Source organism: Colius striatus, chromosome 20 (assembly GCF_028858725.1).
Source record: "Colius striatus isolate bColStr4 chromosome 20, bColStr4.1.hap1, whole genome shotgun sequence".
Classification (NCBI taxonomy): Eukaryota; Metazoa; Chordata; class Aves; order Coliiformes; family Coliidae; genus Colius; species Colius striatus.
Genome location: NC_084778.1, coordinates 2,890,475 through 2,903,074, shown reverse-complemented (window position 1 = coordinate 2,903,074; position 12,600 = coordinate 2,890,475). Strand labels below are relative to the sequence as shown.

The following is a 12,600-nucleotide window of genomic DNA, read 5'->3' as shown; positions in this document are numbered from 1 at the left end:
AATTTGGGGAGAAGCTCTCTCCATTGGACCCAGCAAGCCATGAGCACATGATCTTGAGGCTGCACCTCAAATAATATGTTCAATTTTGGGCTCTTTACTATGAGAAGGGCCCTGAGGGGCTGGAGCATGGCCAGAGCCAGGCAGCAGAGCTGGGGAAGGGGCTGGAGCACAAGGGTGCTGGAGAGGGGCTGAGGGATGGGGGTGTTGAGCCTGGAGAAGGGGAGGCTGAGGGGAGACAGGAGCCCTCTCTGACACTCCCTGACAGGAGGCTGCAGGGAGCTGGGGGTTAGGCTCTGCTCCACAGTTTGAGTGACAGGACAAGAGGAAACAGCCTCAAGTTGCCCCAGGGGAGGTTGAGGTTGGAGCTGAGGCAGAACTGTTTCCCTGAGAGGGGTGTGAGCCCCTGTGCCAGGCTGCCCAGGGAGCTGGGGCAGTGCCCAGCCCTGGAGGGATCCCAAAGCCCTGGAGCTGAGGTGCTGAGGGCTGTGGGTCAGTGCTGGGCTGGGCAGGCTGAGGGCAAGGCTGGGATTCGATTTTAAAGGTCTTTTCCAACCCAGCTGACTCTGTGAGTCTATGACTCAGGGCTGGGTGCTGCAGTGTTGCCATGTGAGGAGTGATCTGAGCCCATGGGCAATGCACACCCATGATGGGTGCAGGTGTGAGGTATTTTCTCACAGCACCAATGAGCAGCTTTTGGGCTCTGCCTTCCTGGCCAAGAGCCTGAATGTGAAGCAATTTGGCTGCCAAACGTCTCTGTTTAAAGTCCCTGTAATTATTCCCCAGAAGCACATTCCCACGTGGAGAAGCAGCAGCTCTGGCAGAGGCATCCTCTGACTCAGCAGAAATCACTGGAAAACGTTGTTTGCTCCTGGGTGAGAGCTGCAGCACTCTGCCAAAGGAAGCAGGTACAAAGGTTTGCAGCTTTGGGATGAGCCAGGTGGAGCTGAGTCCTGCCATTCACACTGTGGGGCTGAGCAAGTCCTTTGGCTGCTGGGTGCAGCTGAGCATCTGGGGAAGAACTTTGGGAAAGGTGAGGGGATAAAGGCAAAGCAAAGTGCCCATCTCTGAGGGGGGCAGAGAGCATCTTTCTCATGGGGAAAGGCTGTGGGACATGGGGCTGTTCAGCCTAGAAAAGAGAAGACTGAGGGGGAAACCTCATCAACACTTATACATACCCAAAGAGTGGGTGTCAGGGGGGTGAGGGGACACTTGTTCTGTGTCAGGGGAAGGAGGAATGGACAGGAGCTGGAACACAAACAGTTCCACTGGAACAGGAGGAGAAGCTCCTTTGGTGCTGAGGTGAGGGAGCCCTGGTCCAGGCTGCCCAGGGAGGGTGTGGAGGCTCCTTCTCAGGAGGTTCCCAAACCCACCTGGACACATTCCTGTGCCCCCTGAGCCAGGGGAACCTGCTGTAGCAGGGGCTGGGGCTGGATGAGCTCTGCAGGGCCCAGGGATGCTCTGATGGCAAAGGATAGAAAGTGATGTGAGAGGGGAGGTTTGGGTTAGCTGCAGGGATGCTGCTTCTCCAAGAGCCAGCACTAGGAACTCACAACTCAGGCAATGGTGTTGGAGGCAGATTTTGGGGAAGATGTTTTTAAGCATCTTTAGTCTGTTTGTTAGGTAACTCACAGGTAGTTACCCTGAGCAGTTCAGACCTTTGCTTGTAACACACAGCAGGATCACACACAGGAAGAAGAGAGCAAAAGGAAGCTGTGCCCTCAAACCCCAGCTGAGCCCAGGGAGACACTGGAGGTCTCTGACCAGAGCTGCTGCCCACAATGGTGCTGACTCACAGGAGCTGCTGAGCTGGCCTTGTGTTTTATCCACTACCTCCACGTTTGCTGTGTCTCTCCAGTGTTGTCAGTACTCTGGGAAATTCAAGTTTAGAGGCAATTCAAGGAGTATCAAGGCAATTCAAGGAGTATCTCTCCTGCCTGCTACTGTGAGCTGGTGTGGAATGGTTTTTCCCTGCTGTGCTGCAGCTGTGGCTGTATGGATCCATCCTTGACCACCTTTGCTTGCCCTCAGCCTCCTCAGGGCAGGGTCCATCCCAGCCCAAGCAGACCTGTCAATTTGAACCAAGCATCACCCTCCAGGTCAGATGTTACCAGAAGCTGCTCAGGCACAGGAAGAGGAAGGGAGGTAAAAACTGCAGCAGAGCTACAGTGATTAATGGGCCAGTGCTCTCAGAAATGCTTGGTGGGTGATATTAATAACAGGAGAATTCAGGAGGGAACCAAACCTGTTCCAAGTTAGGGAGCAGGCAGCAGCAGGAAACACAGTTAGGAAGCTCCTGTGCTTCTAATTGTGATGCAGGAGGAACTGAGTGGGCTCAGCAACGTGTGATGCTGCAGGGAGTGGGTGTAGGGGTGAGATGTGCTTCCACCCTGCAGGGCTCATGCTGAACCTGTCTGAACTGCCAAAAAGAAGGAGCATGCAGGCACAAATCCCCTGTGATGCAAAGAGAAAGCCCTCAGACAGCTGTCAGGAATCACTTCAGCTGGAGGATGGTGAAGTGAAGAGGGAAACAAATGTTTATCCCACGAGGGAAGAAGACATAGGGAAGGAACTGCTCAGTGGGAATTAGTTTGCTTATGAGGTGAGAATAGTTAAATGTGCTGATTCACATTTCCTTCTCAAGCATTCAAGCCTGGTGATGGTGAGAGGGAGGATAGAAGCTGGGCAGAGACCTGGCACCCTGCTTCAGTGTTCACCAGCAGGAAAGAAGGAACCTGCAACTTCACTGATAGCAGCAGACAAACAGTTCTGCAAGGAGACAAATCTGGGGCATGTCAGCTACTGAAAGCAGAGGGGGAAACATAAGGAACTCCCCATGTTGCTGTGCTTGTTTTGCCAGGCTGTGTCTGGCAGTGGATTTGTTTTAAGGCCACACCATACCTGTGCAACAGGAGTGAGAAGGAGACAGCACATCCTTTGCACAACCAAATCATGGCAACTGGTCCACCCCCAGCCCTCAGGAGACAGTGGAGCCTGCAGCATCCTTAGGGGTGCTGGACTGGTGTCACAGGCTTTTCCTACAGGTCCCTTGGGCCAAATCCTTGAGGAAAAAGCCACCAAAACCAAAGTCCTGGGAAAAGGGAGAAAGGCCAAAAGCAAGAGCAGCCAGAGCAAGCTGCCCACACTTTGGTGTTCCTTCCATTGAATCCTTGAGCTGTGGCTGTGTGAAATGGAGCTAAAGGCTGAGGGAAAAGGTAGTAAAAACACTCTGAGCTGTCAGTGCAGGTAGAAACCCTTCTGCTCACCACACAGAGACTGATGTGACTTTCTCCCATGGCTACAGCGAGTATTTCCCCAGTTCTACCTGCAGAATATCCAGCTAACACATCAGGAAGGTGTTTCTGGCTGGAAGGGGTGAGCTCTTGGGTTTGCATTGGTTTCAGCTCCCTTCCCAGCTCCCTCTGCAATGCCTGGGTGTGCTTTGCCACACACAGTGTGCATTTTGCACAGGAGCCCCTTTCATAAGTGTGGAGTTCCAGACCTTCTGAAATGAAAATGTGGATGTAAAGCTTCCCTAAATGACCTGACTTCCCATGGCCCAGCAGATAGAGCAGTGACACACTTCAGAGAGGGATGAAGGTGACAGCTAATTAAAGTTTGGAAGCCAAGCTGCTTGATTTGTTTTGAGATCTTGAGCTCCTCAGATTATTTTAGGTGTGAGCCAGGTCTGGCATTACATGAGCAGATGGGCTTTGTGCCTCCCTGGCTGGAGAGAGGCTTTCCAAAAACAGGAGCATGACTTGTCCCAGAAAGACTTTGCTGTGTCAGAAGCTCCCATGGCTGTTGGCTATGGTGAGCAGAGCTGGGAATGCACATTCAAACCCCATGCAGGAGCAGTGGGAAGCATCAGGATAGGATATAGAATCATAGAATGGTGGGGGCTGGAAGGGTCCTGCAGAGCTCATCCAGCCCAAGCCCCTGCTACAGCAGGTTCCCCTCGCTCAGGGGGCACAGGAACGTGTCCAGGTGGGGTTGGGAACCTCCTGAGGAGCCTCCACACCCTCCCTGGGCAGCCTGGGCCAGGGCTCCCTCCTCTCAGCACCAAAGGACTTTCTCCTTGTGTTCCAGTGGAACTGTTTGTGCTCCAGGTTATCAATAAACTGCCAGTTCTTTATTGTGGAAAATGGGTTCTTTCTCCCAGGTGTGCTGCAGGGAACCCCCAACCTGTGTGAGAAACAAGAAAAGCCAGTGTCCAGCTATTGGGGGGGAAAAAATGCTGTGCCTTTGGTTGACACCCTGGCTGCTGCTGTAGAGTCCCTGCTAAGGGATGTGGCCCCTGTGGTGTTATGGGAGGGACCCAGCCACATCCTCACTGTCATCTGGCAGTGACCCATCACCAGGCTGAGCTGCTGAGCTGCAGAAAACGGGGCTGTCGAGAAAACCTCTGGAAATGTGGGTGAAAAAGGCAGTATCTCCAAATAAGGTGGGAATGGAGAGTTCCATCAGATGGAGCCTGTCTCCCTGCTCTCCAGCGAGCATGCAGGGACCTCTGGTGGCAGCTGTGCCCCAGGGCTCCTGGCCCTGCTCTTGGGGAACAAACTTGGCCTCTGAGTCTGTGCGATGTGGCTGAATATTTGGCTTGATCTGCTGTCAAGGGACTTGTTTGTAACTGGGCTTGGAAGCCTTCAGATCCCTGCTTAGTGCTGCAGAGGAAGGGAGAAAGGACTGGGGTGGGGAGGGAAGAGCTCATGAGAAACCACTGCTGGATAGTAAATCCTGGTAAAATGAAGTACAATTTGGGCTGAAACTATCCCAGAAGTACTATTTCTGTAGCTGTTGCTGGTGCTCTAGCAGTGGGCTCAGAGCCCCTGAACCAGAGTCTCAATTAATCACAGCTTAAATTCCTCCCATGTAGAAGTGGCAGGTAAAAGCTCTCCAGTGTCCAGAAACATTCCAGTTATTCCTGTCCCTGAGCCTGGCCAAACATTCATCTTCAGAGGAATAAAACCCCAGGTGGAGGAGCCTCTGGGATGAGTGGGGCTGGGCTTTGACAGCCTGGGCTCTTTCCCTCAGGCAGGTGAAGGGCAGGGTTGTCTCCTCTGAAAGGGGCAGCTAAGATTTCTGAGGCTAAACCACTGCAGATGGCTTCTCATTAGGAAATCAGCTCTCTGCAATTTTATACTGCAATTAATTGTGAGCTGGTTTTGCTCCTGGGTGCCCTGAGCAGCCCAGCATGTCTCCAGGGCTCCCTTTCCTCAGTGTATCTCATGCTAAACAGAAATGTCTTTGCATTTGGCCTTCTCAGTAACAGATTAGCTTCTGTGATCCTCCAAGTCCTAATACAGGAGATTATTTATAATCCCCTGAGTGGTCAGGTCCTGCTGATTACTTCAGGCAGAGTCTCCTCACCACTTAAGTGCCATGAAATCACATTGCCTTGTCCAGCTTTTAAGCAAATCTCTGCAGCATGAACAGATGCTTCATTGTTTCTAGCAGTTGGGTCTGTCTCAGCCCCTCTCCTTCAGGTCTGGTTTAATCACTCTCCTCCTCGCTGTCCCTTCCATCAGCATGTTACTTGTTGATGTTTTTAGCATCCATCACCCAGCCAGGGCAGTGACTGAGAGCTCAGGCTCCTCACGTTTCTGTTGCAGCACAGAGAGGGTGGAAGGGTTTGTCCTAAGTGAATACCTCAAAGGCGAGGCAGAAGTTGACATTAATCGGTGTGTACACGATGACTCATCCTGTCTGCAGAGGAGAAGCCAGCTCTGTGCAGCAGCCACTCTTCTGGTGGAGACATCAAAGTGCACCGAGGGAACGATCCCATTAAGGGGAGCTGGAAGAGCAGAGCAGTTGTAGGATGGAACTGAAGAAACCGTGAGTACAAACACCAGAGAGCTGAGCTGGGGGATCCCAGACAGCAGGGAGCTCCTCACAGGACCAGGGGGATGGAGGACAGCAGTGCTGTGGGCAGAGCAGGGGGCTTTTGGCAGGGCTGTCAGACCTTTTTACATGCTGGATGTGTAGTCAGAGCTGGTGGGGGGCTGTGTGGTGCTTACCCGGGCTGGGGGATGGCTTTGCAAGAGCCTCGCTGGCATCACGAGCCAGGGCTGCTTTCAGCACCTCACGGGTGGAGGAGGAGCCTCGGGGGAGGATGAAGCTGTGCCCAGCTCCAGCTGAGTGACAGGACACCCGGGCCCCTCGCTCCGTGACACACTTGGCAGCCAGTTTTTGGGCAGCCCATTCTTTCTTCCTCGAGGCACCCTGGGGAAAGCGGAGGCGCAGCCGGGATGCTCATTTCCTATTCCCCTCACCCTCCACTTCTCCAGCGGGAATCCCAGTCCCTGCGTGCCCGAGCCGCGCGTGGGAGGCTGCGGGAAATGCCACGGCCGGCAGCGGGACGGTTCCCGCAGCCCTGCGGGGTCGGTGCTCGGCGTTCACTCTTCCCCGCACCCTCCGTCCCTCCCCGCATCTCACCGCTCCCCCTTCCCCCGCACCCTCCGTCCCGCATCTCACCGCTCCCCCGCACCCTCCGTCCCGCCCCGCATCTCACCGCTCCCCAGCACCCTCCGTCCCGCCCCGCATCTCACCGCTCCCCCTCTCCCGGCACTCTCCGTCCCGCCCCGCATCTCACCGCTCCCCCTTCCCCGGCACCCTCCGTCCCGCCCCGCATCTCTCCGTTCCCCTTCCTCCCGCACCCTCCGTCCCGCCCCGCATCTCTCCGTCCCGCCCCGCATCCCGGCCGGGGCGGTGCCGCTGCCGGTGCCCGGGGCGGGCATCGGGGCCGGGCGAGGCGGAGCCGCGGAGCAGCGGGAGCGGAGCTGATGGGAAGCCGAGGGAGGGTTGGGACGCCCATGGCTTTCAGCCCGGGGCTCCTGGTGGTGGTGGGTTCTTTCGCCGCCTTTCGTCTGCTGAACCGGGGGCTGGAACGCTTGGTCCCGCCGCCGGCCTCGGCCCGGCGCAACCGCTGGAAGTGGCGGAACATCTGGACGTCGCTGGCTCACAGCGTGCTCAGCGGCGCCGGGGCTCTGGCCGGGTGAGCGGCGCCGGCACCGCGGAGCCCCCGCGACGGGAATTGGGGCGCCGAGGGGGAGCGGGAGCGCTGGACCGGGATGGAGGCGTCGAGGGACCCCGACGGGAACCTGCGACCAAGGGGGCGCCGAGAGAGACTGAGCCCACCCGGGGGGGAATGGGGGACTCTGCATTTGGACATGGGGGGCACTGAGATGGAGGAGGGATGGAGGAGGACTGAGGGCAGGAGGGCAGTAGGAGAAAGGGAGACTCAGGTAAGAGGAGGATAGGGGTGGCTGAGGGGCACAGGAGGGGTTCAGCAGCACCAAGTGGGCACCAAGGATGCTGGAAGGGAAATGGAGAACCAGAGGCACTGCCTGGCAACTCACAACCTCTCTCCCCACAGGTTTTGCCTCCACCCCGGGCTGTCTGAGGACCTGGTGAGCACACACCCCCCCGGGGCACACAGCCTGGTCGCAGTGTCTGTAGGTGAGCTGGGGGATGGGGGTTCCCCCCAGGGTGGGTCCCTGAGGGCCTGGCGGTGCCTGACACCAGCCCCTCGAGCCACATCGTGGGCAGAGATGTCTCAGGCACCCCAGACAATCACCCTATTCTTGGCAAAGGACAGTAGCTCCTTTCTGTCCCACAGCACCCACAGCCAGGAGGTGCTGGGCACCAGGCTGCCTGCCAGCATCCTCAGGGGACAGCCAGGGCTTGGGGCATCCTAAAAGTGCCCACAATAGGGGAGTGAGGGAAGTCCCCACAAAGCCTTAAGCTAAACCTGCCAGGCCTCTGGCTGGGTGAAGCCTTCTCCCCCCAGCCCTCTTATCATCTTCTTGCAGATCTGTCCCCAGCCCTGTGGTCAGGGCTAAAAGGCTTCCTGGCCTGGCTGCAGCTCAGCAAGGAGGTTTGAGTATCTAAAATGCCAAGGTGGTTTGGTGGCAGGGCATCCTGCAGCTGGGAAGGGTTCCTGGCTGAAAGGGATCTGATTCTGGGGTGGTAACAAGGATGAGGGTCAGTGTGGTGCCTCCACTCTCACCCATCTGTGGCAACAGATCCAAGCAATCAGTTAATTAGTGCCTTTCCCTACGAGTCTGTCCTACAGAGTGATTGCAGGAGGGACCCAAACCACAGCAGTTTCCTTCTGCTGCTATGTGTGATCCTGCTCTGTGAGTGACACCACCCACACGAGGTTTGGGCTGCTCTCTGGGAGGGGCCCAGCCCAGTTAGGTACAGAGTCTGCTGGGGCTCCTTGGCACAGCCTTTCCTGGCCCCTTTCCTTGCTCACAGCCTCTCTGATCTCAGGTTATTTCCTTGAAGACTTTGTGGACATGTTGTGCAATCAGAAACTTCACCAGTCCTGGGAGCTGCTCTTCCATCATGCTGTGGTGAGTCCACTGGCCACTTTTGGAGCCTGGGGCTGGGGGACACGAGCAGGACTCTTACTGTTACTAGAGTGATGTTTGCTGACTGTTACAGAACCTGTCTGTTTTTTCTGCCTGAGGAGAGGAGCCTGGACAGCAGGGCTTGGAGCTCCTCTGGGTCCTGCAGGACTCTTTGAGGGGTTGCAGAAAGGCACCCAAAGATGGGGTAGGAAAAAACCCAAGTGTGCACAGAGCAGGGGGGAAAAGGTTGGGCTCAGGGAAGCTGATTCATAACAGTGGCATGGGCAGGCACTGATCCAAGTGTCCACTCTGGAACAGACAAGCATTTTGGCTCCTGCCAGCTCTCAGCCACTTGAGCATCTGCCAGGAAACACAGCACATCACCTCCTTCCACCTCCTCCTCCCCAGGGTGTTTCCCTCTCCTTAGGGTCTGAGCTGTGGCCATGGGGCTGTGGTGGCAGGAGCCCCACACCTCTGCCTGCCTGGTGCTGGCTCTGGGCTTCTCTTTGATGTCCTCCCATGTCTGGATGCCAGAGCACGGGGAATGCTGCAGGGCAGGGGGGTGGCAGAGCCTGGAGCTGAGCAGCAGAGGTGCTGTGAGCTACAGAGGGAGGCACAGGGAGCTGCAGGGTCTGGGGATGGGCACAGAGACAGTGTTGGGACCTACCTGAGCTGGGATGGAGGAGGTAATGGTCAGAGCTGCTATCTCACAGACCCCTGTGGTTCTGCTGGCTCGTGAGTCAAAAGGTCATCCCCACAAGAGAGCTAATTCAGGCCAAGATGATAACTTAATGAGCAGGGAACAGATAATCTCATTAAAGAGCCAACACAGCATTATGAGGTAAACTAGAAGAAAGGACTGAGTGTGCTAAAGCTCAGGCAGGCAGAGCCTGTCCCCCCTGCCCTGCAGAGACTGTGGGGCAGGGATGGTGCCCAGTCTGCCCCTGGCAGCCTTGTCCTCTGCTGCAGCTCCCAGCGTGCTTCAGGCCAAGCTCAGGGCTCCAAAGCCACTTAATCCCTGCAGCAGGGTCTGTCATGGGGAGAGTCCCTGAGCCAGCAGCTCTGTAGCCCTGGGCAACAATGTCTATTTCCCTGTTCAGTCCTCCACTGAGTGCAGAAAAACCTGCTGGGCCACAACTAACAGTTTTCCCCAGGCCATGAATGCAGGCTTAGGTCTGGCTGCTCTGTCTTCTCTGCCAACCTGTAGTTTAGAGAAGTGTTTCCCTCTCCTCTCACCTGCTCAGGCTTCATGCAGCAGTGGGGAGACCTTGTCTCGTGGCTGAGGCTGCAGAACTGGCTGGAGGCTGCAATGCTGCAGAGATACATGTGGGGTGATGACCAGCAGTTTGGCACTGCTGTGATAACCATTTGCACCTCTGCTCCATGCTGCATAGAATCCCAGCATCCCAGAATGATAGGGATGGGAAGGGCCCTGCAGAGCTCCTCCAGCCCAAGCCCTTGCTTGGACAGGAACATGTCCAGGGGGGTTTGGAAACCTCCTGAGAAGGAGCCTCCACACTCTCCCTGGGCAGCCTGGGCCAGGGCTCCCTCACCTTAGCACCAAAAGAGCTTCTTCTTGTGTTCCAGTGGAACTGTTTGTGTTCCAGGTTCTGTCCATTCCCCTTTGTCTTGTTGCTGGACACTACAGAAAAAAGTGTCCCCCCATCCCCCTGACACCCACCCTTTGGGTACTTGTGAGTGCTGATGAGGTTGCCCCCTCAGCCTTCTCTTCTCCAGGCTGAACAGCACCAGGTCCTGTAGCCTTTCCTCCTCACAGAGATGTTCCAGTCCCTTTATCATCTTGTCAGCCCTGCACTGGCCTCTCTCCAGCAGCAACCTGTCCCTCTGGAGCTGGGGAGCCCAGAACTGGACACAGGACTCCAGATGAGGCCTCACCAGGGAAGAACAGGCTGAGCAGAACCTCCCTTGACCTGCTGCCCACCCTCTTCTCGATTCACCCCAGGATGCCATTGGCCTTCCTGGCCACGAGGGCATCAGCATGGAGTGTTGTGGCTTGCAGGAGCTGAGAGCAAGCAGCTCCTGGGCCCAGCCTCTCTTCTTCCTCCCTCGCAGGTGATCGTGTGCTTCGGCATCGCGGTGCTGCTCCAGCAGTACGTCGGCTTTGCCCTCGTGGCTTTGCTGGTGGAGATCAATTCCATCTTCCTGCACCTGCGTCAGATCCTGCTGATGGCCAACCTGGTGCACAGCCCCTGCTACCGCCTCAACAGCATCATCAACCTGGGCACCTACGTGGTGTTCCGCATGGCCACGCTGGCCTGGATGACTCACTGGCTCTTCCTCAACAGGGACAACGTGCCCTTGGCCACCTACGCTGTGGGCACAGTGGGCATGGCAATCATGACCCCCATGAACCTCATCCTCTTCTACCGCCTGCTCAGGAGCGACTTCTTCAAGGCCAGTGGGGATGTGCAGAGGGAGAAGGAGCAATAGCCCCCCTCAACCTCGTTCCCTGCAGGGACAGAGGGGCTGAGCAGCCCCTGAGCCCACGCAGGAGAGCAAAGCAAAGCACAGTGCAGAGTGAAGGTGGCTGGCTCAGGACTTTGTGTGGAGTGCCCACACTAACAGAGCATCCAGGCTTTTCTTGTGACTGCAGATCCTGGGCTCTGCACGGCGCAGAAGGTGTTGATGGACCGAGCCCTGGGGCTCTGCTTCACCCCACACCTCTGGATGATGCAGTCAGAGGGATGGGAGCTGCTCAGAGAAGCCTCAGGCAGCTCCCTGAGGTACTGCTGAGATGAGAAAGGAGCAGAAGAGCCTTGCTTCCCCCTCAACCAGGCATCACAGCGTGTTCCTAACCTCCTCAGTGCTGCAGCTCAGTGTCCCATCAGCCAGGGCATGCTGTGCTCAGCCCTGCTTTCTCTGTGGCGCTTCCCATGGGAGCAGCACCAGGCAAGAGGGGCTTCTAAAGGCTTTGCTCTCAAAGTCAGGGCCACTCAAAGCCAAACATTGCACTCATGAGACCTCCCCGAGGAGATTGTCCCAGGTGGGTGATGAAGAGGCTGGGACCTGTCTGGGTGGGATGCTGCCTGCTGTGGGGTCAGGGGCAGAGCACCAGGCAGAGGGTGCTGCAGCACTGTGCTCAGGGAGGGGATCCCTCCCCTCACCTTCTCCTGACAGCTGGAGCTTTGTCCCCTGTTGTTTTGTTCCCAGATGGGTTAAGTGCCCAGGAGTGAGAGTGGGAGAGGGTGAGGTGCTGGCCTGGATGTTGCTATGTGATGGCCACTTCCCACAGGTGTGGAGTTTTCAGGCACAGGCATCTGTTAGGGTTTAGGCATCTATGAGGAATGACCAGCTCTGCTGCAGAGCCCAGTGTAACCCTCTTACCCAGCAGCAAGAGCTCTTACTAACGTGAGCTTTTAATAAATGGCTGCAAATGAAACAGCTTGAGGGGAAAGGGCTTAGAGGGAGAAAGGGACTGAGCAGCCCAGCCTGCTCCAGGGCTGTCACTGCTCAGCACGATGCTTTTTGTCCTGTATCTCCCCACCACAGAGGATAAATGCACTGTACACTGGCACAGGCTCCTTCTCTTGGGGCCTTTCCCCCCCATCTCCTTTCTATGGAGGAAGACAGTGGTGTCTGCTGTTGCTGCTGATGCTCTCCTGCCTTTTTGGGCAAAGGGGAGACTGTGCTTTCCTTGGGGCTGGCAACTGGGAGGCTAAATGGTGTGATGGCATCTCCCACCATGGCTCTGCCTTTAGCCCTGCTGCAGGGGTAGGAAGGTGCTGGCTGTGGGGCTGCAGGCTGAGCACCAAGGCCTGGCTTTGCTGCTGTCATTCCTGGTGCTGGACACTGGTTTGCAGCAAAGCTGAGATCCCTCTGGTTCTCTCTTCCCATCCCTTGAGGTTTCTTAGGTCAAGGAATTGTTATTTCTGGTTCCCCCCACACTTCCTTTTCCCCACTGGGTCCCACACACTGAGCTGTCCCCCAGCAAGTGCATTCCCCCTGGGATGACATGTGCTGGCTTTGAGAAACCCACTGGATCTGTGGGGCAAATAACCTTTAACTCCCCCAACCTCTCATCTGGCTCAAAAAGCTGAGGGACAGGCTGAAACAAACCTGCTGCTGAGTGGGCAGCTCTCATTGTGAGGGGGGAAATAAGGGAGCAGCCACATTCCTGCCTGGGCAGGGAGAGATGAACGAGGTGTGTGGGCAGTGGGAGGCTGGAGAGGACTTGTGGCCAAAGCCTCTTAGGGTTTCTATTTGTGGAGAAGGAAGCTGGAAGGTGCTG

The 12,600-nt window shown here is 56.4% G+C and overlaps 1 protein-coding gene across 1 annotated transcript; it reads left to right on the top strand.

The window, feature by feature from the left end:
- Window positions 1-3,794: 3,794 nt before the first annotated feature.
- TLCD2 (TLC domain containing 2) lies at window positions 3,795-11,866 on the top strand. Its single transcript, XM_062012653.1, is given in 6 exon segments — window positions 3,795-3,810; window positions 6,285-6,802; window positions 6,804-6,991; window positions 7,373-7,455; window positions 8,272-8,354; window positions 10,425-11,866. Coding segments are annotated over 6 exon segments (1,266 nt in total). The 3' UTR covers window positions 10,803-11,866.
- Window positions 11,867-12,600: the final 734 nt, after the last annotated feature.